Here is a 26,825-nt window from a genome sequence, read left to right as displayed (position 1 = left end):
CACTAGTGACGTTCTGAGGAAGATTTATATCCCAGCGTAGCTGTCCCCTCCCTGTCAACCTCTTGTTGAGTGGTTCCTGAAGATAGGGACTATTTACCACCTCCGCAATGAGTTCTGTCGGGATTAAAGTCATTATCAGCACAGTATTGATTTAAGAAAAACTTAACAACTTTTCCTAGCTGCTGACCCTGAATTGATTTTCTGAAGAAAGCCCAATTCAAGGTGATTAAATGAAACTAATCACTTTTAATACATCACTTTGCATCTCTGTGTCTTTCCTGCCCCCTCCCTAAACCTTTCACTCGTTCTACAACTCCTCCCAGATTTCTGCACTCCTCCCAGTTCTGGCCTCTTCCACACCCTCCAATTTTATTCACCGCCCCAGTGGTGGCCAAGTTTTCACCTGCCTGGGCCCTAAGTTCTGGAAATTCCTCTCTGCACCCCTCTGCCTCTCTATCTCTCTCTCTCTCTCTCCTTTAAGACGCTCCGTAATACCTACTCCTTTGACGTAGTTTGATCATCGCTGTACCGTCCTCATGTCACTCAGCATTGAATTGTATTTGATAATGCTCCTGAAAAGTGCCTCGGAATGTTTCCCATTTTGCAGGCACTACATAAATGCCTTAGTGCCAACATCATAACCTTAAAATAAGGTTGTGATCGAACCAGCTGTATGGATGAACCTCGAGGTTTAATAGGAGTCTTTGGAACCCACTGAAAAGTAGAAGCACGTTTCACAGAATCTCCAGAGGACTCTACATTGATCAGTCAGTGATCAGTCTGTCCACAATCAACAAGAACAAATCACTGCAGATGCTGGAATCTGAAATAAAAACAGAAAATGCTGGATAAACTCAGCAGATCAGACAGCATCTGTGGGAGAGAAACAGTGTTAATGTTTAAGGCCAGAGGCAGGACTGGAAGAAGTTAACTTCTAAACAAAAATTATGCTGGTAACCAATTTAAGGTTGTCAGTTGGGCTCACAGTGTGGTGTATTAGTGTCCTGGAAGCTACATATATTAATACACGGGGCCATGTTCGTTGCAAACAGAAAGAACATAGACTCACATTGTGCCTGTTTCAACTAAACAAAATAAGTGATAACTATTTGTTGATTCATTGCACAGCACAATGCCTTGACCAATCAGACCAATCTGCCTGGTTTAAATTTCAAGCAATGTTTGGCAGTTAACTGTCAGGCACCATCAACTGGTGCATTTTCCATGATTACACCTCGACCAACCAGAATCCAGCACCCTCTTCTGATACAGTAGAAAGCTGTTGTTTCCCCTGACACTGGTATTCTTGTGACTGTCCTGATGAGTGCAAGATGAAAAGCTTTGACAAAATGTCTTCAGCAACATTCGAGTTCATACTAACCAATAACTGTTTATTGCATTATAGTTTATGGGAACTTGTTGTGCACAAATTGGTTCTTGCATTTCCTGTATTGCATCAATGAGTACTCATCAAAGCTTATTTAATTGGATGTAAATTGCTTTGGGGGTTACAGAGGATGTAAAAGTTGCTATATCAATGTCAGTTCTTCTCTTTCTAATTGCTCATTCTCCATCCTTTCCACTCAACCATCAGTGATGATTCTTTTGATTGCTACCAATTCCCTCTGAATTCTGTCTCCAAAATGGCCTATTTATGTTACCCCCTTTACTTTTTGTACTTTGCTTCAGAAAAGTGCACGGTGGCACAGTGGTTAGCACTGCTGCCTCACAGCGCCAGGGGCCCGGGTTCGATTCCTGGCTTGGGTTACATTCTCCCCGTGTCTGTGTGGGTTTCCTCTGGGTGCTCCAGTTTCCTCCCACAGTCCAAAGATGTGCTGGTTAGGTGAATTGGCTATGCTAAATTCTCCCTCAGTGTACCCGAACAGGCGCTGGAGTGCAGCGACTAGAGGATTTTCACAGTAATTCCATTAGTGTGAATGTAAGCCTACTTGTGACAATAATAAATAAACTTTACTTTTTCAATCATGCCTTCGGCCTCCCTGTAGTATCCTGATAGCCTTTTAGATATCGACCGTTCTTTCCCATTGCACCTCAATGAGTCACAATAAAACCACAAGCTGCTACTTCTGATGCTGCAAACCAAAGCATGGTCTCAGCCACAGGCTTTTTGGAAATCAGCCAAGCTGAACATCTGAGTTGGAAGAGCGAGTTCTGATCCCCGCAGCCTCCGCCTGGATTGAAACCCAGCTGCTGGAGATGGAAACCCAAGGCTCCAGAGAAATGGCTGCGAAGGTATCATAGCAACCCAGAAGAGTCTGAGCTTCTTGCCTGTGGAAAGTCTGTGTCTGTGTGAGCATCTGTGTGTGTGTCTGTGTGAGCGTCTACATCCGTGTGAGTGTTTATCTGTCAGTCTTATGTCTGTGTGTGTCTGTGTCCATATGTGTGTTGGTGTGTGTCTCTCTGATATATGTGTCTGTGTCTATGCTTGTGTGTGCGTCTGATCAGTGTGTGTGTCTATGTCTGTGTGTGTCTATGTCTGTGTACATCTATGTGTATGTTGGTGTGTGTCTGTGTCAATGCCTGTGTGTGCATCTGATGGGTGCATGCGTGTGTGGGTGGGTGTGTGTGTGTGCATGTGTGTGGGAGGGTGTGTATGTGGGTGTGTGTGTGGGGGTATGTGTGTGCATGTGTGTGGATGTGGGTGGGTGTGTGTGTGGGGGTATGTGTGTGCGTGTGTGTGTGTGTGTGTGTGGCAGACTAAGCACAGTGAGAGTTGGCAAAAGTTTGAGTGACCTGATAGAAGTGGTCAACATGGGAAACTTGCAGAAAGCCTCAGTGGACTTGTCAAGAGGAGGGCTCCTGGAGTTTATAAGATGGAATATCTTGGCAAGCCTAAACATCAGCTGAGAATGTTCCACTTTGGATAGAATGAACCTCTGAGTGAACTCCCCTTTCCTCAGGAACATTAGTCCCTGTATGCACTGTTTGGAAAGAGGAACGCTTGACTGCTCAGCTTAGACCCCACCACTGAATCACATATCAACACTGTACAAGCTTTCCAACAATGACCTCTACAAACCGGAGCTCACCCAAAACATTGCTGCTGGTAACCTAACGAGGAACAAGTCCAGTTCGCCCATTACTCGCTGCCCCCACTACCTGTGCTTTCTGACCTCCATTGGTTCCCCGTCTGGCAACATCTCAATTTTAGATTTCCCATCCTTGTATTGGAATCTGACCATGGTCTCTTCCATCCCAATCTCAGTAACGACCCCCAGCCCTACAACTGTCTGCGATCTCGGAGTTCCTCGAATTCTGGATTCCTGAGCATTCCCGATTTTAATCACTCCACCATTGATGTCTGTGTCTTGAGCTGCCCCAAGTGGTGGACTTCCCTCCACCTCTCTCCTTCACTTTCTTCTTGCAAACTGATTTGATTTGATTTGATTGATTATTGTCACATGTATTAACATACAGTGAAAAATATTGTTTCTTGCGCGCTATACAGACAAAGCATACCGTTCATAGAGAAGGAAAGGAGAGAGTGCAGAATGTAGTGTTACAGTCATAGCTAGGGTGTAGAGAAAGATCAACTTAATGCAAGGTAAGTCCATTCAAAAGTCTGACAGCAGCAGGGAAGAAGCTGTCCTTGAGTTGGTTGGTACGTGACCTCAGACTTTTGTATCTTTTTCCCGATGGAAGAAGGTGGACGAGAGAATGTCCGGGGTGCGTGGGGTCCTTAATTATGCTGGCTGCTTTGCTGAGGCAGTGGGTGGGAGGGTGGTTTGCCTACCTATTTGACCAAGCTATTGGTCACCTGGCCTAATGTCTCCTTATGTGGCGAATATTTTGTTTTGTAATGCTTCAGTGAAACACTATGGGATGTTTTATTGCATTAAAGGCGCTTCTTAAATATTATTTGTTATTTTTGGAACAGTCAGTGAATACTGTGATGATAATTATGCCACTTTTCGGTTGAGATGATGAACCATCTGCCTGTCAGATGGATGTTAAAGATCTGTGGCTCTATTTGAAAAGAAGCAGAATCATCGCCTGTGTCCTGGCCAATATTTTTCCCTTATTCAACATCGCAAAAAAAAAAACCAGATTATCTGATCGTTTTCTCATTACTGGATGTGGAAGCTTGCTGAGCGCAAATTGGCTGCGGCGTTTCCTATGTTACATCAGTAACAAACAATTCACGGACGGCGTGGTAGCACGGTGGTTAGCATTGCGTCCCCACAGCGCCAGGGACCCGAGTTCAATTCCAGCCTCGGGTCACTGTGTGGAGTCCTCCCCGTGTCTGCATGGGTTTCCTCCGGTTTCCTCCCACTGCCCAAAGATATGCGGGTTAGGTGGATTGGCCATGCTAAATTGACCTTTAGTCTCAGGAGGATTAGCAGGGTAAATATGTGAGGTTATGGGGATAGGGGCTGGGTGGGATTGTTGTCGTTGCAGGCTCAATGGGCCGAATGGCCTCTTTCTGCACTGTAGGGATTCTGTTCTATTCCAAAGTAGTTGAGACATTCCAAGCCTGGATATGTTCCAGCTCTTGCTGCATTTGGGCATGGAATTCTTCAGTATCTGAGGAGTCGCGAATGGTGCTGAACATTGTGCAGTCATCGGCGAACATCCCCACTTCTGACCTTATGATGGAAGGAAGGTCATTGATGAAGCAGCTGAAGATTGTTGGGCCGAGGACACTAACCCTGAGGGACTCCTGCAGTGATGTCCTGGAGCTGAGATGACTGACCCTCCAACCACCACAACCACCTTCCTTTGTGCCAGGTATGACTCCAACCAGCAGAGATTTTCTTCCTGATTCCCATTGACTCCAGTTTTGCTCGGGCTCCTTGATGCCACACTCGGTCGAAAGCGGCCTTGATGTCAAGGGCTGTCACTCTCACCTCACCCCTGGAATTCAGCTGTTTTGTCCATGTTTGAACCAAGGCTGTAATGAGGTCGGGAGCTGAGTGACCCTGGCAGACCCCAAACTGAGTGTCAGTGAGCAGGTTAATGCAAAGCAAGTGCGACTTGATGATGACCTTTTCCATCACTTTACTGATGATCGAGAGTAGACTGATGGGGCGGTAATTGGCAGGGTTGGATTTGTCCTGCTTTTTTTGTACAGGACAATCTTCCACATTGCCGGGTAGATGCCAGTGTTCTATTTGTACTGAAACAGCTTGGCTAGGGACGTAGCAAGTTCCAGAGCACATCTTCAGTACTATAACTGGAATATTGTCAGGACCCATAGCCTTTGCAGTATCCAGTGCCTTCAGCTGTTTCTTGATATCATCTGGAGTGAATCGATTATCAATCGAGGCATAGATTACATAAGCAGCGAAGTCATGTTGGGAGTTGTATTGAACTTTGGTGAGGCCACAGCTGGAGCACTGTGTGCAGTTCTGGTCACCACATTATAGGAAGGATGTGATTGCTCTGGAGGGGGTGCAGAGGAGATTCACCAGGATGCTGCCTGGGATGGAACATTTAAATTATGAAGAGAGGTTGGATAGGCTTGGATTGTTTTCGTTGGAGCAGAGAAGACTGAGGGGGGCTGCCTGATCAAGGTCTACAAGATTATGAGGGACATGGACGGAGTGGATAAGGAGCAGCTGTTCCCCTTAGTTGAAGGGTCAGTCACGAGGGGATATAGGTTCAAGGTGAAGGGCAGAAGGTTTAGGGGGGATGTGAGGAAAAACCTTTTTACCTAGAGGGTGTTGACGGCCTGGAATGTGCTACCCTGGGAGGGTGGTGGAGGCGGGTTGCCTCACATCCTTTAAAAAGGATCTGGATGAATCCTTGGCACGTCATCATATTCAGGACTATGGGCCAAGTGCTGGCAGATGGGATTAGGTGGGAGTTCAGGTGTTTCTAATATGTCAATGCAGACTCAATGGACCAAAGGGCCTCTCCTGTGCTGTTTGATTCTATGAAGACTGGAATCTGTGATGCTGGGGACCTCTGGAGGAGGCTGTGACAGATCATCCACTTGGACTCTTGGCTGAAGGTTGGGTTCAAGAAGGTGACTCACCACCACCTTCTCGAGGGTAATTAGGGATGGGCAATATAGATACTGGCCTAACTGGCAATGCCCACGTCCTATCAAAGAATAATAAAAAGCAAGAGTATCAAATTTCAGACAATCACAACAATTTATGCAACAGGAGAAGACAATTCTGTTAGTTTGGCAAGTCAACTCTGATTGGCCGAGGCATTGCCATGGAGAAAGCAATAGGGAACAATAGGCTCCCGAGTAATTCATAAACATCTCGGCCAACCAATCACAATCCTTCTCTCTTGTTGTATAACCTGTGATTGTTTGAAATTTGACATTCTTGTGTTTGTCCACAATGTGTGGAATAAACTTCTGGTGAGATGCTGGGATCTCACTGCAAGAATGAACTAGATGGGCAGAATAGCCTTCCTCATTTCTGATTAACTTGTGACTGGTTCTCTTGGTTTTGTTTCTGCTACCCAGGTTACCGAGAGGCTGTAATATTTTCTGATATCAGTGAGATTTGCTTTGACATTCCTTTTTCAAATCCCTCAACAAATCTTCAAACTCTTCAGCCCCGGGCACTGACATGAGCAAGTTTTATGAGTCAGAGGTCACAAGCGATGGAATTTCTTCAATTTACAGATTGCCAGTTTAAATTAGAATCAGGGAGAGTTTATCAACCTCCCAGAGCTCCTGTTTGTCTGGGTCGGAGAGGGTGAGTCGATGCACAACATCTGACAATACCTGGGCCTTTGACCTTTACAGTAAGAGACGGGTCTGCAAAGGATGACATCATGTGATAGAAGCAGATCGTTGAGATTGTTAACAAGCTCGGATCTGAGGCAGCGGAATTCCTTTTATTCTCACACACAAACCCTCCTTTGTTTGTACAACATGGAGTGACTGTATTGGTGTAATTGCAATTCAGGGTCTGATCCTCTTAACTGAGGGAGCTCAAAGGCTATCGGCATTTTACCCGCCCCGATGGCACTGTGCAGGTTTTGGGAGAACAGACTGAGCACTGCTGCTCAACTCCCCACCCCCGATACAATCCACATTGAGATCCAGTCTTTGTTTCTGCGACTCTGCCAATCCTCCAATCCTAGCCCAGGCCCCAACTTCACTGGAACTCAAGTCTGTAACCGTGGATCCACAGCCCCACTCCCCTGATATCTTCCTGGTGTAAACTGTCACCAACTGAGCACACTATGTCATACAACCTTACAGCACAGAAGAAAGCCATTTGGTCCATCGAGCGTGCACTGGTTCTGAAAGGGGGTTATCCAGTTAGTCCCACTACCCGACTCTTTCTCCATATCCCTGCAAATTTTTCAACTTTTCTCAAAGTCCCTCAGAAAGTTGCGGCACGGTAGCACAGTGGTTCGCACTGCTGCTTCACAGCTCCAGGGACCTGGGTTCAATTCCCGGCTTGGGTCACTGTCTGTGTGGAGTTTGCACATTCTCCTCGTGTCTGCGTGGGTTTTCTCTGGGTGCTCCGGTTTTTTTCCACAGTCCAAAGATGTGTGGGTTAGGTTGATTGGCCATGCTAAAATTGCCCCTTAGTGTCCTGAGATGCGTAGGTTAGAGGGATTAGCGGGTAAATGTGTAGGGATATGGGGGTAGGGCCTGGGTGGGATTATGGTCGATGTAAACTCGATGGGCCGAATGGCCTCTTTCTGCACTGTAGGGTTTCTATAAAATCTGCTTCCACCGCCCCCTCAGGCAACACCTTCCAGATTACACAGCACGGTGGCACAGTGGTTAGCACTGTTGCCTCACAGTGCCAGGGACTAGGGTTAAATTCCAGCCTTGGGTAACTGCGCGGAGTTTGCACATTCCCCCCGTGTCTGCGTGGGTTTCTTCCGGATTCACCGGTTTCCTCCCACAGTTCAAAGATGTGCGGGTTAGGTTGATTGGCCATGCTAAATTGCCCCTTAGTGACAGGAGGATTAGCTGGGTAAATACGTGGGATTACAAGAAAAGCACCTGGGTGGGATTGTGGCCAGTGCAGACTTGATGGGCTGAATGGCCTCCTCCTGCACTGGAGGGATTCTATGATTCTGTAACACTGTAAAAATAAATTCTCTTTGTCTCCCTCTCTGGTTCTTTTGCCAATTATTTTAAATCTGTGTCCTCCAGTTACTGACCCTCCTGGAACTGGAAACTTTCTCCTTATTTATTCTATAAAATCAATCATCATTTCAACATCTTTTTCAAATCTTAACCTTCTCTGCTCTAAGAAGAACAATGTAAGAAGTCTCACAACACCAGGTTAAAGTCCAACAGGTTTATTTGCTACCAAACCTGTGAGACTTCTTACTGTGTTCACCTCAGTCCAACGCCGGCATCTCCACAAGAAGAACAATCCCAGCTTCTCCACAATAACTGAACTCCATCACCCTGACCATCCGAGTAAATCTAATTCTGCACTCTCTCCAAGGGATTGGTGTGTGATGCCCAGCATTGGGCACAGTAATCCAACTGAATAATGCAGACATTTCTGACCTGTTTCTTTGTGACTCAGTCTCTGGCATTAGGTATCAGTCTCCAGGTTGTCCTCTAAACCAGGGCCTGGCCATCTCCTCTGCTCTCTCCTGCTCTGCCCAAGACCGCAACTAACTATAAAGGGTTGTGATTGTAGCCCAGTCCATCACGCAAACCAGCCTTCCATCCATTGACTCTGTCTACACGTCCCGCTGCCTCAGAAAAGCAGCCAGCATAATCAAGGACCCCACACACCCCGGACATTCTCTCTTCCACCTTCTTCTGTCAGGAAAAAGATACTAAAGTCTGAGGTCACGTACCAACTGACTCAAGAACAACTCCTCCCCAATTATGGTCACTGGAGCACAAGTTTTTCCCTGCTGCCATCAGACTTTTGAATGGACTTACCTTGCATTAAGTTGATCTTTCTCTACACCCTAGCTGTGACTGTAACACTACATTCTGCACTCTCTCCTTTCCTTCTCTGTGAACGATATGCTTTGTCTGTATAGCGCGCAAGAAGCACTGTATACTAATACATGTGACAATAATAAATCAAATCATATCAAATCTTTGTGCTCCAGTGAAGTGACCAGAATTGGGAGCCCTGCTGTAAACTACAGAAGGTTCAAATTGGACAGATTCGCATGGAATAAAATGCTGGCTGGCAGTAAATCCCAACTCTGACCCAGATGGAGGCCAGTCAGGTCGTTAGTTGGTGATTCAGGTGATTCCTGATGGTTGCTTTACAGGAATGTTAATATTTGCACAATGGACTGAAGTGTGTTCTGGCCTGGAGGCAGGAATTGAGATTGGTCACCTGGATTTGTTCATTGAAGCTTTCAACCTGACTGAACGGGCTTTGTTTTCCCTGCTCTCTCTCCCCGTTGCATCCTTTGTTGCCTCCCTGGTTTATGGTCATGGTTTGTTTGAGCTTCCCTCTCTCATGTCTCTGAAATTCCAGATACGCTCTCCAGCTCCCGTAGTAGGCACGCTGCGGCGAACACAATGTGCCTGCTTTATGGTATAATCATAATAGGTTGTGGCAGTGAGGTCACTCCTGTTGTCGGTGTAAACAGCTCGTTGAAGCTCGCCACCCATCTGACACGGTTTCTAATCCAGTAAATACAGAAACTGCACAAAATAGTCAGTACGCTAAAGTCATTTTAAAAGACGGTGCAAAGACTTGCATTTATAAGGTGCCTATCGTGACCTCCAGATGTCCCAGAGCGCTTTACAACTAATGAAATGTAGTCATTGTAGTAATATTTGATTTGATTTATTATTGTCACATGAATTAGTATACAGTGCACTACCAGACAAAACATACCGTTCATAGAGAAGGAAACGAGAGAGTGCAGAATGTAGTGTTAATGTCATAGCTAGGGTGTGGAGAAAGATCAACTTAATGCAAGGTAGGTCCATTCAAAAGTTTGACAAGCAGCAGGGAAGAAGCTGTTCTTGAGTCGGTCGGTACGTGACCTCAGACTTTTGTATCTTTTTCCTGACGGAAGAAGGCGGAAGAGAGAATGTCCGGGGTGCGTGGGGTACTTAATTATGTTGGCTGCTTTGCCGAGGCAGCGGGAAGTGTAGACAGAGTCAATGGATGGGAGGTTGGTTTGCATGATGGTCATGTGTAATATGGAAACCATAGAATAGAATCCCTACAGTGCAGAAGGAGGCCATTCAGCCCATCAAGCCTGCACCACCAACAATCCCACCCAGGTCCTATCCCCATAACCCCACATATTAACTTAATTATGTTGGCTGCTTTGCCGAGGCAGCGGGAAGTGTAGACAGAGTCAATGGATGGGAGGTTGGTTTGCATGATGGTCATGTGTAATATGGAAACCATAGAATAGAATCCCTACAGTGCAGAAGGAGGCCATTCAGCCCATCAAGCCTGCACCACCAACAATCCCACCCAGGTCCTATCCCCATAACCCCACATATTAACTTAATTATGCTGGCTGCTTTGCCGAGGCAGCGGGAAGTGTAGACAGAGTCAATGGATGGGAGGTTGGTTTGCATGATGGTCATGTGTAATATGGAAACCATAGAATAGAATCCCTACAGTGCAGAAGGAGGCCATTCAGCCCATCAAGCCTGCACCAACAACAATCCCACCCAGGTCCTATCCCCATAACCCCACATATTAACCCTGCCAATCCTTGACACTAAGAGGCATTTAGCATGGCCAATCAACCCAACCTGCACATCTTTCCACTGTGGGAACACCTGGAGGAACACCACGCAGATGCAGTCAGAATGGGCAAGCTCCACACAGACAGACATCCGAGGCCAGAATTGAACCTGGGATCCTGGCACTGTGAGGCAGCAGTGCTAACCATTGTCCCACTGTGCTGCCCAGGAAATATCCCAACTAATTTACACACAGTAAACTCCTGTCAACAGCAATATGATAATGATATTGACTAAGAGACTGTTGCCATAGACACCGAGGGGGGGACTCACTATTCTCCCTGGGATTAGCACTGTGGGACCATTTATATCTACATAAGATCAGACAGGATCAAGGTTTAACATCTCATCTGAAGCGCGTTGCCTCCAACAGTGCAGCACTCCCTCAGAACTGCGCTGGAAGTATCTGGAATGGGATTTGAGCCCACAGCCTTTTGACTCGGAGGCAAGAGTCTTTTTTCTTTCCTGGGCAGTAGCATCGCTGGCAAGGCCAATATTAATGCCCATTCCTGAAGAAGGTGGTGAACCAGTGGCTAGAGGTTGCCTATGAGTTTTTTTAGTTTATTGATTAGTCACAAGTTAGCTCATATTAACAATGCAATGAAGTAACTGTGAAAATCCCTTAGTCGCCACACTCCATACCTGTTCGGGTACACTGAGGGAGAATTTAGCATAGCCAATCCACCTAACCAGCACATCTTTCGCACTGTGGGAGGAAACCGGCCAATCAGATTGGTTGGCAGCTTAGAAGTGTGACCTTTCCTCCAGCTGGGGGCGGAGCTCCTTCCTCCAGCCAATTAAAATTCTCCCAATCTCGGAGTCAGGGGCAGGGGTGAGCTCCCCACTGACTTCATTGCTGGAAAGGTGGGAAGTCCTACCACCCTGAAAAGCCAGCCCCAGGTATAGGGGACATTGATGATCTGGGGTGCCAGCAGAATTGAGTAAGGGGCACATTGTTCAAGATTTTACCTAAAACGTCATTGGGTTTATCCACACATGAATGCAGCCCAGTCCATCACACAAACCAGCCTTCCATCCATTGACTCTGTCTACACTTCCTGCTGCCTCAGCAAAGCAGCCAGCATAATTAAGGACCCCACGCACCCCGGACATTCTCTCTTCCACCTTCTTCCATCAATAAAAAGATACAAAAGTCTGAGGTCATGTACCAACCGACTCAAGAACAGCTTCTTCCCTGCTGCCATCAGACTTTTGAATGGACCTACCTTGCACCATAGAAAGCAGATGCACCATAGAAAGCATTCTTTCTGGTTGTATCACAGCTTGGTATGGCTCCTGCTCTGACCGCAAGAAACTACAAAGGGTCATGAATGAAACCCAGTCCAGCACGCAAACCAGCCCCCCATCCATTGACTCCATCTACACTTACTGCTGCCTCGGAAAAGCAGCCAGCATAATTAAGGGCCCCATGCACCCCGGACATTCTCTCTTCCACCATCTTCTGTCGGGAAAAGGTACAAAAGTCTGAGATCACGTACCATCCCGCTTGAGAACAGCTTCTTCCCTGCTGCTGTCAGACTTTTGAATGGATCTGCCTTGCATTAAGTTTATCTTTCTCTACACCCTAGCTATGACTGTAACACTATATTCTGCAGTCTCTCCTTTCCTTCTCTATGAACGGTATGCTTTGCCTGTATAGCGCGCAAGAAACAATACTTTTCACTGTATACTAAAGATGTGACAATAAATCAAATCAAAGACTGAATTGGTGAATGGAATTTAGTGTTTCCCAAATATTTTTGAAGGGCTGCATTTCAAATGGATTATTAATCACAGACCCCACCCCCAATCTAAATTATAATGCACCATAATACTCAATGTGACGATACTGCATGTGCAGGGTGTTTTATAATGTTTTTAAGGTAGTCAGTATTTATGTGGAGAATATTACAGACATAATGAGCTCTGTGCTGCCCTCAGCACATCTCCATGCTTCCTCCGAGGTGAGAGAAACAGCCCACTCTGTGCTGCCGATGGCCCTCTCCCATTTCACACCAGCCTTCAGCTGTGCTTGTAAACCCTTCCACGTGGTTTCACAGCTCTCCCCCTTCCCTGGAATATTGTTATGGTCACCAGTGTGAGAATCAATGTTAAAAGTAAAGTAAAGTTTATTTATCAATCGCAAGTAGGCTTACATTAACACTGCAATGAAGTTACTGTGAAAATCCCCTAGTCGCCACATTCCGGCGTCTGTACGGATACACTGAGGGAGAATTTAGCATGGCCAATCCACCTAACCAGCACGTCTTTGGACTGTGGGAGGAAACCGGAGCACCCGGAGGAAACCCACACAGACACGGGGAGAATGTGCAAACTCCACACAGACAGTGACCCAAGCCAGGAATCGAACCTGGGTTGCTGGCGCTGTGAGGCAGCAGTGCTAACCCCCAATGTTGTAAATTAGGCCAATCTAAAGCTGAAATCTCAGAGTGTCAGACTAAGTATTGGAACACTACCAATTACCTGGTCATTCCTGTAACTCCCTTGAGGGAAGTGCAGGGTGGGGACAGTTCCTTATTACCGGCAACTGATTGTTCTGTTGTACGGATAACAAAATGCCAGGTGGCTAATTGCGGGTATTCCTCCGAGTGATTTGATCACGTGCGCAGAGGTTTGTAAATGCTCAATGTCTAACTTGCTCAGGCTCATTTTCTCACAGGTTCTCAGTCTACGGAATGACCTCATGTTTGTTCTGTTGCTCTCAGGAGTTCAGAGACAGATTGTGCATTGTTTGGAGAAGATTGTGGGAATCGTGGAAGAGCAATACTGCGACTTCCTAACGCGACCCGATGATCAGCAGAGAGGCTGCCACCCAGAGCCGTGCCCAGCTCGGTCAGTACCCGATCTCAGAGGGCAAGGGTTCCTCAAAAATTGCTCATAAGACTTCATCCGTAACTGTAGTCTGCTACATTCATGTTGGTGCAGAATGGCTCCTGATCCTCATTCTGTTCAATCACTCACTGGCTTCTCCCCTCTCTGTCTCTGTAATCTCCTCCGACCCTTCAACCCTTCAAGTTACGAGGAGAGATTAGACAAATTCGGCCTTTATTCTCTCAAAACCAGAAGTGTGAGGGGTGATCTGATAGAAGTCTACAAAATATTTACAGGGAAGGACAGGGTGGATAAGGATAAACTGTTTCCACTGGTCGAAGGTTCTAGAACCAGGGACCATAATCTAAACATTAAGGCCAAGCCATTCAGAAGAGATGTTAGAAAACACTTCTACACGCAGAGAGTGGGGGAGATTTGGAACTCTCTTCCTCAAAGGGCGGTGGATTCTGCTTCAATTGTCAGGGTTAAGTCTGAGATGGACATATTATTATTGAGCAGGGGTGTCAGGGGATATGGGCCTAGGGCAGGTACATGGAGTTAGACCACAGATCAGCCATCATCTTATTGAATGGCAGAGCAGGCTCAAGGGACCAAATGGCCTACTCCTGTTCCCATGTTCCTAAGATCTTTACCCTCCTCTGATTTTTAATTTGTTGCACATCCCCGGGTTTATTTGCCCCACAATGAGAGGCCATGCCTTCAGCTGGCAGGACCCTAAGCTCAGGAAACCCCTCCCCTTAAACTCCCCAACTCTCTACCTCTTTCTCTAAGATGCTCCTTAAAACCGACCTCTTTGACCAAACCTTTGGTCACCTAGCCAAATATCTCCTGTCTGACTCGGTCTCAGGTTTCGTCTGCTGACATCCCATAAGAGTGTCGGAATATTTTGCAAAATGAAAAGTGCTGTATAAATGCAAGTTGTTGTTGTCTGTGCACTGTAATAGTTTCCTTAGAATCATTCATAGAATCTTACAGTAGAGACGGAGGCCATTCATCCCATTGCTCCTGTGCAAGCTCTTTGAAAGAATGGTCCAATTTAACCCTTCACAAAAAAAAATGCACAACTCTTCAGGTGATTGCTTGTCTCTGCTGGTGATGTTTGGAGTGAGCACAGAGACGGCTCAGAGATCCCCCTACCTGAAATGGCAATCGGAGGTTTACACCATGGGTTCCTGATTTCCATATTAAACTAAACCCGTTGCCTGATAGAATGCTAGAATCCCTGCAGTGCAGAAGAGGCCATTCGGCCCATTGGGTCCGCACCAACTCACTGACAGGGTATCTTACCCAGGCCCTCTGCCCCACCCTATCCCCGTAACCCCACACATTTACCACGGCTAATCCACCTAACCTGCACCTCTTTGGACTGTGGGAGGAAACCGGAGGAAACCCACGCAGACACGGGGAGAATGTGCAAACTCCACACAGACAGTAACCCGAGGCTGGAATTGAACCCGGGTCCCTGGCGCTGTGAGGCAGCAGTGCTAACCTCTGTGCTGTCCAAGGAGAGCGAGATAGGAAAATTAACCCTGGCCCACGGTCAGCAAACAGTAAGAAGCGAGTGTTTTCCAGGGAGTGCCCTCCAGACCTGGCTCATTGCTCTGAGGCTTGTCTTTATTTTCACAGGTGGTGGGTTGGAGAGTGGCAAGCCTGTTCGGCCTCCTGTGGAGCGAGGGGAATCATGAAGAGGACAGCCCTCTGTATCCAGAGCGTGGGGCTGGATGAGCAGCGAGCTCTGCAGGCCTCTGACTGCCAGCACATGGCCAAGCCTGAAGCCACCAGCCCGTGCAACCGGGAGATTCCCTGCCCGTCAGACTGGAGCGCCGGCAGCTGGTCAGAGGTGAGAGGGTCAGAGGTCAAATGTCAGGGCAATCATCCTAAAGCAGGAGGCATTTTAAAAAGACATAGGTAATGATTGACAAGCAATTAGTTCAACAAGGAAATGTCTGTCTTGAGCTACTCGAGTCTGGTCTCGGTTAGCTGTGACTTGCTGACCTGACCCTTTAAGCTTTTGTCTTGTACCAAGCCTCATAAATGTTATGTTTCTGAAACCTTAGAAGCTCTTGTTGCTTTTTCTTAAAGGGACAGACTCACCGGTTGTCACCCATTTAAAGAATTATTACAAGGAATGTAGTTTTAATGTACTGCGCTTTATTTTGTTGGCCCTGAGTTTTATTTCTGCATTCTCGTTATGTCGCACTGTAGGCAAAGCCAGCATTTAATGTCCCTCCCTGGTTTCCTATTCAGTAGGCGGTAGGAAGTCACTAGCTTAGCCCGCTGGAGGCAGTGGAGGTGCCCTGTAATGCTGCAATAAATCACAGAATCCCTACAGTGCAGAAAGAAGCCATTCGGCCCATCAAAGGCTGCACCCAGTTCCCATCCCTGTCACCCCAAATTTACCCTGCTAATCTCTCTGACACTAAGGGGCAATTTAACATGCCCAATCCACCTAATCTTTCAGACTGTGGGAGGAAACCAGAGCACCCGGAGGAAACCCCCACACAGAAACGGGGAGAATGTGCAAACTCCACACACAGAGAGTGACTCAAGGCCGGGAATCGAACCCAAGTCCCTGGCACTGTGAGGCAGCAGTGCTAACCACTGTGCCGCCCAAAGTGCAATAATATTTAGGTTCTCTACATGCATCGAGTTGCACTTTGAGCTGCTGCAATGCAATTGTGATGCTTGTGGTATGCACTGTATCCATTCAATGTGAATCGTTCAGCCCGATCACTGTGGCTGAATGGTCTTAGACAGCGACCTGCGCCAGCTATTGTTATTGAATCTGCCCGTTAATAATGGACCTGGTTATAGAAACAATGATACCAAACAGGAGTGAGAATGGACCTCATGCTTTTACATAAGTGAAATCTTGTGACAATCCACAAAGCGACTTCCAATAACCCCACGTGTTTTAGGCTGGAACTAAGCTTTGACTGTGCCAACCATGAACCAGTTCTTAATGTCCATTTGACTTTGTATTTTTGTCTTAAAGCTGTACTGTTCTCCAGTCAATTTAAAAGACTAAGATTGCATAAATGATGTAGAATCAACAAGACAGAAACAGGCCATTCATCCCAGTATGTCCTTGCCCAGTGTTCCTGCTCTACACCAGCCTCCGCCACCCTTCACCTCATCAATATATCCGACTATTCCTCTCTCCCTCATTTATCTAGCTTTCCCTTAAAAGTATTTATTCTGTTTGTCTCAGTACTCCATGTGTTAGAGAGTTCCGTATTCCTACCACTCTGCGGGAAGAAGGTTCTCCTGAATTCTTCCCCTGCATCTATATCACGGCAGATAGTCTCTAAGTCAGTGAGTCTGGTTAAGTGAACACGGTGCTCAAGGTATTTATTTGTGCAAGTTTCATTCATTATCCGTCCCTATTTTTGACCTTGTTTTTACTTTGGAGGATAGGATGCTCCAGTTGTTCAGATGCTGCCTGATTATCCCAGCAATCTATTTTTTGATTTGATTTATTGTTGCCACATGTATTGGGATGCAGTGAAAGGTATTGTTTCTTGCGCACTGAACAGACAAAGCATACCGTCCATAGAGTACATAGGGGAGAAGGAAAGGAGAAAGTGCAGAATGTAGTCTTATACTCATAGCTAGGTTGTAGAGAAAGATCAACTTAATGCAAGGTAGGTCCATTCAATAGTCTGACAGCAGCAAGGAAGAAGCTGTTCTTGAGGTCGGTTGGTACGTGACCTCAGACCTTTGTATCTTTTTTCCAAAGGAAGAAGGCGAAAGAGAGAATGTCCGGGTGCATGGGGTCCTTAATTATGCTGGCTGCTTTGCCGAGGTAGCGGGAAGTGTAGACAGTGTCAATGGATGGGAGGCTGGTTTGCGTGATGGATTGGGCTACATTCACGATCTTTTGTAGTTCCTTGCGGTCTTGGGCAGAGCAGGAGCCCATACCAAGCTGTGATACAACCAGAAAGAATGCTTTCTATGGTGCATCTGTAAACGTTGGTGAGAGTCATAGCTGACGTGCCAAATTTCCTTGGTCTTCTGAGAAAGTAGAGGCGTTGGTGGGCTTTCTTAACTATAGTGTCAGCATGGGGGGACCAGGACAGGTTGTTGGTGATCTGGACACCTAAAAACTTGAAGCTTTCGACCCTTTCTACTTCGTCCCCATTGGTGTAGACAGAGGCATGTTCTCCTTTATGCTTCCTGAAGTCGATGACTATCTCCTTCGTTTTGTTGACATTGAGGGAGAGATTATTGTTGCCGCACCAGTTCACCAGTTTCTTTATCTCATTCCTGTACTCTGTCTCGTCATTGTTTGAGATCCGACCCACTTGAAAATCGAGTTGGAGGGGAATTTGGCCACACAGTCATAGGTGTATAAGGAATATAGTAGGGGGCTGAGAACACAGCCTTGTGGGCCACCGGTGTTGAGGATGATCGTGGAGGAGGTGTTGTTGCCTATCCTTATTGATTGTGGTCTGTGAGTTATGAAGTTCAGGATCCAGTCGCTGAGGGAGGAGCCGAGGCCCGGGCCACAGAGTTTGGAGATGAGTTTCGTGGGAATAATAGTGTTGAAGGCTGAGCTGTAGTCAAATAAATAGAAGTCTGACATAGGTGTCCTTGTTATCTAAGTGTTCCAGGGTTGAGTGCAGGGCCAGGGAGATGGGACTGGGCTATGTTCACGACCCTTTGTAATTCATTGCTGTCTTGAGCAGAGCAGGAGCCATACCAAGCCCTGCGGGAAGTCCTTGGGTGGGATTTTCTGTGCAACCCGCTGCATGTTTCCTCTGGTCCCGCCATTGTCAGCGGGAATGTACCCCTCGCCGCCAGGAAACCCAGGGCATGAATGGCTGGAAAATTATATTTGCTCCAGCAAAGTTGCTGGTGAAATGATATGGGTGTGGTTTTGGTTTAATGGGGATAGGGCTACATTTACAGCATTAACTATAGTGGGGTAACTAGCTGGATGACACTGACCAGTGACTTTGTTGTTTGCGTAGCTGAGTGATTATTGGATATGCCCTGGGGGTATGAAGTGGCCCTAACTTTGGAATTCTCGCTCATGTTATAGGAAAGAGAAAACACCAGTGTTGAATTTGGGGCTGTGGGAAATAGAATCTTGCAGCACAGAAAGAGGCCATTCATGATTGTTCTGACACTTTGAAAGAGGCACTGAGAAAACCATTGCTCACAAGTTCTCGACATGTTTTTCTGCCCTTTGTTTAAAGAAGGGTTTGAATAGAAATATGCGCAAAAGGCCAACAAGAATATTTGAATTCCTGCAGTGCAGAGGGAGGCCATTCAGCTCATCAAGCCTGCACCGACTCTCCGAAAGAGCATCTTGCATAGGTCGACCCCTAACCAGCGGCACAGTGGTTAGCACTGCTGCCTGACAGCATGGCCAATCCCCCTAACCTAACGCACCTAACCAACACGTCTTTTGGACTATGGGAGAAAACAGGAACACCCGGAGGAAACCCATGCAGACATGGGAAGAACGTGCAGACTCCGTACAGACAGTCACCCAAGGCTGGAATTGAATCCGGGTCCCTGGTGCTGTGAGGCAGCCGTGCTAACCACTGTGGCACAGTGCCGCCTCATTCACCCACGTTTGATTCTTGACTTGGGTCACTGTCTGTGCGGAGTCTGCATGTTCTCCCCGTGTCTGCGTGGGTTTCCTCCGGGTGCTCTGGTTTCCTTCCACAGTCCGAAAGACGCGCTGGTTAGGTGAATTGGCCATGCTAAATTCTCCCTCTGTGTACCCGAACAGGTGCCGGAGTGTGGCAACTAGGGGATTTTCACAGTAACTTCATTGCAGCGTTAATCTAAGCCTGCTTGTGACAATAATAAATAAACTTTAACCCCATGTATTTACATTCTAATCTCTCCTAACATCTTGGGATGATAAGGAGCAATTTAGCATGGCCAAATCCCCTAACCCGCACATCCTTGGACTGTGGGAGGAAACCAGAGCACCCGGAGGAAACCCAGGCAGACACGGGGAGAATGTGCAAACTCCACACAGTCAGCCAATGCCTGAATTGAACCGGGGTCCCTGGTGCTGTGAGGCAGCAGTGCTAACCACTGTGCCACCGTGCCACCCCATTCATTGCCAGTCATTCATTCCCAGTGAATTGTTTGAAATAAGATTTTTTTTTTCTTCAAGTGTTTTCTGTTCATGTGTTTTTCTTGAAGTTGATTGATAAATAATAACCATTGCTGAGGGTTTTAAATTTCCGGTTTATCGTTTGTCTTTTTCAGTGCTCTGTGACCTGTGGGGAAGGAGTAAGAAGACGGAATGTATTGTGTCTGAACAACACCAACATGACGTGCAGTTTTGAGATGAAGCCAGCTGCGAAAGACCCGTGCCACCTGAAACCTTGTCCCCGACACAGCAATGGCCTCACGTTACATGACTGGTCAGGGAGTGGCGGGTCCAGCAGGGAACTATACAACGAAGTGGGTTTCAATCTGAACTTTGGCCCCAGCAAGACAGCTCAAGAAGACAATTTAAACCAAATTGTTAATATCCCCAACCCTCACTCGTCCAACCTCAAAGTAGAGACACCGGAACCACATCCATCTGAAGATAAGCTAAATAACCATATCATTGAAGATGATTTCGCTGTTGACAGCAGCAAGGACGAGAATTCTGCAAAAACAAACATCTTTGTAGATGATTTCTACTATGATTATAACTTCATAAATTTCCATGAGGACCTTGATTATGATCCTGAAGAAAGGTTTGATGTTGAAGAGGAAGAGAAGACAAGAGAGGACAGTAAACATGAAGAAGAACATTCGGAAATAAGCAATATTTTGAACAATGTTTGGGAGAATATACCTGACCAAAGGAAGAATGGAACTTCAGATGATTGGCCAGGGCCAGATGGGTTGGGGAAGATTCATTCCAAAGCCAATGAAAAGCCCTCCAGTCAGGATGAGATAGGAACAACAAATAATCCAATGCTAAATTCTACCTCAGAAGCAAACTCAGTGGATATTCAGCTGAGTGAGGAACATCTTTCTGAACATCTCCGAGTGACGGAGATTACGCCAAGTATATCGTCTGACGCTGAGAATGAAGATGGCCAGGAGGAACTGTACGAAGAAGATGAGTTGCTGCCCGTTCAAAATACAACAGGGCACGGCGTTATGGAAAATACATCTCCAGGTTTTTCATCAAGTGAAGATCAGGGCAGCATTCATGACATGATCAGACCCCACAGTCCTCATTACCACAATGACTCATCACTAATAATGACTACCTCATCACCAAATAACCATATAAACATTCCCAACACTTCACAAACCTGGAGGCAGGAGCTTCCTGTAGCCAAGTGGAACAATGGTGACCACAGCACTAGTGAGCATGATGCAAGCAACAGTGAGCATGGTGCAAGCGACAGTAAGTATGGGACAAGCGATAGTGAGCATGGTGCAAGTGATAGTGAGCATAGTGCAAGCGATAGCGAACATGGTGCAAGCAACAGTGAGCTTGGTGCAAGCAATAGTGAGTATGGGACAAGCGATAGTGAGCATGGTGCAAGCGATAGTGAGCATGATGCAAGCAACAGTGAGTATGGGGCAAGCGATAGTGAGTATGGTGCAAGCGACAGTGAGCATGGTGCAATCATTAGTGAGCATGGTGCAATCATTAGTGAGCATGGTGCAAGCGACAGTGAGCATGGTGCAAGCGACAGTGAGCATGGTGCAAGCGATAGTGAGCATGGTGCAAGCGATAGTGAGCATGGTGCAAGCGATAGTGAGCATGGTACAAGCGATAGTGAGCATGGTACAAGCAGCAATGAGCACGGTGCAAGCGACATTGAGCATGGTGCAAGAGACAGTGAGCATGGTGCAAGCGACAGTGAGCATGGTGCAAGCGATAGTGAACATGGTGCAAGCAATAGTGAACATGGTGCAAGCAATAGTGAACATGGTGCAAGCAATAGTGAGCATGGTGCAAGCGATAGTGAGCATGGTACAAGCGATAGTGAGCATGGTACAAGCAGCAATGAGCACGGTGCAAGCGACAGTGAGCATGGTGCAAGCGACAGTGAGCATGGTGCAAGTGATAGTGAACATGGTGCAAGCGATAGTGAACATGGTGCAAGCGATAGTGAGCATGGTGCAAGCGACAGTGAGCATGGTGCAAGCGACAGTGAGCATGGTGCAAGCGATAGTGAGCATGGTGCAAGCGATAGTGAGCATGGTGCAAGCGATAGTGAGCATGGTACAAGCGATAGTGAGCATGGTACAAGCAGCAATGAGCATGGTGCAAGCGACAGTGAGCATGGTGCAAGCGACAGTGAGCATGGTGCAAGCGATAGTGAGCATGGTGCAAGCAACAGTGAGTATGGTGCAAGCAATAGTGAGTATGGTGCAAGCGATAGTGAGCATGGTGCAAGCGATAGTGAACATGGGACAAGTGATAGTGAGCATGGTGCAAGCAACAGTGAACATGGTGCAAGCAACAGTGAACATGGTGCAAGCGATAGTGAGCATGGTGCAAGCGATAGTGAGCATGGTGCAAGCGATAGTGAGCATGGTGCAAGCAGCAATGAGCATGGTGCAAGCGACAGTGAGCATGGTGCAAGCAATAGTGAGCATGGTGCAAGCGACAGTGAGCATGGTGCAAGCGACAGTGAGCATGGTGCAAGCGACAGTGAGCATGGTGCAAGCGACAGTGAGCATGGTGCAAGCAATAGTGAGCATGGTGAAAGCAGCAGTGTGCATGGTGCAAGTGACAATGAGCAGGGTGCAAGCGACAGTGAGCATGGTGCAAGCGACAGTGAACATGGTGCACGAAATACTGAACATGGTGCAAGCAGCAGTGAGCATGGTGCAAGCGATAGTGAGCAGGATGATCCACATCATGTCGATGCTGAAGTTTACACACATTCCTCAGACAGACGAGAACAAGGAAGAAACCTCCAATCAGAGAAGAATGTGGACAAAGACATGAATACAAATCTATTGAACCAAGATGGGAGAGTGCAGAAGGGTTGGCATCAGATTAGAAATGAGGAAGCTCACTTTCCGAGCAGCACGCTCGGTAATAGTTATAGACTAAGTGACACGGCCCCTGTGGGTGACAGTCAATCCCCACATCCTGACGTCAATAATAAAAATACAGAAGGTGCTTTTAATAAAAACCTCAACCACTGGGGAAACCTTGGCCGTCTCCCCGCCATCACTAGTACTGTAACTCCAAAACCTTCCATCTTCATTGATCCAAATGCTGTTCCTGCTTCGGAAGTGATGGATTGGCCTGTGAAGCACGGACAAACTTTGCCAAGCACGCCGGAATGGCAAAGTTCCAGCAATTCTTTGGGGTTACCAGGGAATGTGGTGCTAGCCGGAGAGTCGGGGTATCGTAATGCCCGAAAGGGGCACTCCCACCATCATTCCCCTGCGACACAAACGTCTTTGTTATTGACACCACCTTTAGCCACGTCAGTGCCATTGGTGTTTCCAGAGACAAGTCGGCCACTGCGAGTATCAACATCTCCGGTGACTTCTGCAGTTCTGCCAAATCCGGACTCTCGGTCAGAGACGCAAAGTACAACTGGGGCAATCCAATCAAACCATTTGCAGCCGGCCAGGGAGACCCACTCTCGCCATTCGTTTGCTCAAACAGCGAGTCCACACCTTAGGCTCACAACCAGAAGATCACCGACACCAGCCAATCTACATCAAGAGAGGACAAGATCCATATCACCCTCAGTAGACTCTGTAGGCTCCAGAAGAACTACCTCTCCTGCTCACGGCAGCTCTAGTCCTAACCTGGCGACAGCTGCATCGCTCAGATCTACCTCACATTTAACTACATCACTGACATTGAGAAAGAGGACCCAGCCATCAGCCACTGTCTCTGAGGACATTCCTCGGACTGCCATCATGGGGCCACGTGAGACAACTTCAACAATTCAGCCTAACATCGAGGCAATGGAAACAGTAACAACAGATTTAACAAAGTGGAGTTCTGATGGACGCACTGTAAAACTTGGTAAAACTGATCTTGGAGACAGTGATTCAGATATCAGGAATGACTCCCAAACAACGACTGTGAGCAGCTGGCCAGTGGCAGCCCCCGAAACTCATCCCCCTGCTCTCTCCGGACACGAGCCTTTGTCAGCGTCAAGTTTGGAAGTTCAAACAACTTCAACAAGTTCAGTGATGGAAGCAGCCACTAAGCCAATCTCTGAGGGATCAGAAGAATCCAGTGCTTACTGGGTGATTGGAAACTGGAGTGAGGCAAGTATCAGAGTTAGCTGAGCAAGCAGCAACATTGAAAACGTTTCTTTAATCAAGGAATTAACATAGGAATAAAGGGTCAGAGTGGGACATTCAGCCCCATGTCCTGACATTCATTGGGATCATAGTTAATGTGGATACTAACTCCATCCACCCACCCTTAGTTCCATTTGTCTTAATACCCATCATGTCTTAGCAAAAAAAATCTCTTGTTCTCAGATTTGGGATTATTAGTATTTGCTGCTTTTTTGTGGGATTGAGTTCCAAGCTTACATCACATTTTATGAAGATATTTCTCTGAACTTCTCTCCCCCAGTGATCTGGCTCTGATAAGATTAATCTCTTTGTGTGGGCCTTCCCCACTAGTGGGAAAGGGTTTTCTCTCTATCCCACCCTATTAATTACTTTCAAGATCCTAAAAGTTTCAGTCCAGTGAAATCGCCCCTTCCTTAACCTTCTAGATTCCAGGGAATACAATCCGAGTCTGATGAACATCATAACACAGAACATGCTCATTTCCTCTACAGATACATTGGAATTTTCCAGCCGTTCACGCCGGTGGCATTCTCTGGTCCCACCATCGGTGCACCCCCTGCCATGGGTTTCCAGCGACGTGGGGTGCTTTCAATGGGAATTTCTACTGACAGTGGCGGAACCGGAGCGTCCTGCTGCCACCGAAGAAAAACACTGAGGGAAGGTCAGAGAATCTCACCCACTGGGTGGGATTTTCCAGACCCTCCCACCCCCACGGTGTGCTTCGCCAAGGCAGCCCGCCATTGGTGGGATCTTCCAGTCCCACCATTGTTAAATCAACAACTTTGTAGATTGTTCACACCTTTCGCTGCTGGGGAACCCACGGGAGAGGGTGCGGGGCGGGGGGGGGGGGGGGGGGGGGGTGTCGGGTCCAGAAGATCCCACCGGCAGGAATGACTGGAAAATGTCGGCCATTATTTGTTCCATTAACAGTTAAATAACTCCATCTTCCTCCTACCTTTCACCAGACAGGGCCCACCTTGAGTCTGCCCGCCCCAACCTGCCAGTCTGGAGCCGTCGGGGTGCCGTGGGGTATCCTGGAACTGAGGGTGAGACCACAAAATGGGTCGGGGCTTCCTCCCTCACCTGGCCTCCCACCTCTGCCCCTCCCCCCACTCTCCACTCTGTGTGGATTTCTCAGTGGGTTCTACTGAGCCTTTGAAAGATATTAAATGATTTCCACAGCCAATTGAATGAAATAAAATGAATCTTTACAGCGACAAATATTGGCTTGATTTATTGGACTTGAAAACATTTCCATTTTTTTTAACAAATGAGATCGATGACTTCCTCTGGTTGGGAATTTAAGACAAGGAGACAAAGTGAAACACTTAGAGCCAGATTGTTTCAAAATTAAAATAAGGAAACAAAGGGGGGTGAAAGTTTAAAATTCCCTTCCACAAATTCATGTTCAATCTGAGGAGGCCTAGTGGTGTTATCACTAGATTATTAATCCAGAAACTCAGCTAATGTTCTGGGGATCCAGGTTCGAATCCCATCATGGCCGATGGTGGAATTTGAATGCAATGAAAAATATCTGGAATTAAGAATCTACTGATAACCATTGTCGATTGTTGGAAAAACCCACCTGGTTCACTAATGTCCTCTAGGGAAGGAAATCTGCCTACATGTGACTCCAGAGCCACAGCAATGTGGTTGACTCTCAACTGCCCTCAGGCAACTAGGGATGGACAATAGATGCTGCCCAGCCAGCGACGCCCGTGTCCCACAAATGAATAAATTATTAAATTTAAACCAGAAATTTTTATTATGAATGGATACCAGTCAGAGGCAGGTGTATGGATCAGCATTGATCTCACTGAGTGGCGCAACAGGGTCGAGGGGGCTAACTTCTCTACCTCTGACCCTTTGGAAGACAGAAAAATCTGTCTTTCTCTCTCTCTGTGCGCAAACACGTTGATTTTGCTGGTTTAATGTTTCAGCAGGTTGCCATCACTGTCAGAAACTGACTCTTTTTTTTCAGACTAGTTACTTAAAGCAAGTTCACCAAGTCTCTCATACCCTTCTGTAAACACAAACTTGTTCTTTCAGCTGTTAGAAAGTGCAAGCGTGAGCTTTCTAAAGATGCTTCTGAGAGCCTACGCTGCCACCAAAATCTCATCTTAAACCCTCGCCCTTTGCAAACCCCTGACATCCTGCAAAGAAAACTCAGAAAGACGAAGGAAACAAAGCGAAGGGAACAGTGGTTTAAATCATGTACAAGGTGTGTTTGAATGGAGTCCAATAACTGTCTCAATAACTGTCTTGTGCAGTGTTCCACTACGTGTGGGATGGGAGCGATCTGGCGAACAGTGCATTGCAGCACGGGCTCAGACAGCAACTGCAACAAGACCAAGAGGCCAGTTCCAGCTCGGAGATGCTACATCAGACCCTGTTCAGCCTGGCGTGTGGGCAACTGGAGCAGAGTAAGTCCCTCGTATCACTCCAGCAGCTCCAGCTTCATGTAAAGAGGAGGATGAGATATTTTATACAATTAGACCATCTGACACCCATTGAAATGACCCAGCATCACAATTCCATTCGGCTAAACTGTTGGATTTGATTACCGGAGCTCCTGGTTTGAAAGACAGTGAAAGATTCCAAGTCTTAATTAATTACTTGTTGCTATTTTTGATGATATTACGTTCCTCCGCTGCACCATACCCCCCTCACCCCCCCCCCCCCCCCACCACTGCACCGTACCCCCCTCATCCCCCCCGCTGCACTGTTCCCCCTCACCCCCCCCCCCCACCACTGCACCGTACCCCCCTCATCCCCCCCGCTGCACCGTACCCCTCCCCCGCTGCACCGTACCCCTCCCCCACTGCACCGTACCCCTCCCCCGCTGCACTGCAACATCCTCCGTACACTCCAGCTTACCATCCTATTCAAACACACGTCCTATAGGCTTAGTCAGTATTCCCTTGAATATAGAAGGTTCGGGGGAGTTTAATTGAAGAGGCTAAAATGATTAAAGGATTTGATGTGAGGTGGGAGTGTCTGAAACAACTGGACATAACGGTACAATCTGAGCTTGGCCCCTTAGCGCTGGTAT

General features: G+C 47.1%; 1 protein-coding gene across 1 annotated transcript in view; it reads left to right on the top strand.

Annotated features, from left to right (window-relative positions):
- The window catches only part of LOC144511169 (A disintegrin and metalloproteinase with thrombospondin motifs 7-like), a 200,445-nt gene that overhangs the window by 124,018 nt on the left and 49,602 nt on the right, over positions 1 to 26,825 (top strand). Inside the window, exons 17-20 of the mRNA XM_078241199.1 lie at positions 13,378 to 13,504; positions 15,131 to 15,344; positions 19,739 to 23,737; positions 26,044 to 26,196. Of these exons, the coding sequence (XP_078097325.1) occupies positions 13,378 to 13,504; positions 15,131 to 15,344; positions 19,739 to 23,737; positions 26,044 to 26,196 (4,493 nt within the window). The remainder of the gene's footprint in view (positions 1 to 13,377; positions 13,505 to 15,130; positions 15,345 to 19,738; positions 23,738 to 26,043; positions 26,197 to 26,825) is intronic.

This window comes from Mustelus asterias, chromosome 24, assembly GCF_964213995.1.
Source record: "Mustelus asterias chromosome 24, sMusAst1.hap1.1, whole genome shotgun sequence".
Lineage (NCBI taxonomy): Eukaryota > Metazoa > Chordata > Chondrichthyes > Carcharhiniformes > Triakidae > Mustelus > Mustelus asterias.
This window is presented reverse-complemented; position numbering and strand designations above follow the sequence as displayed.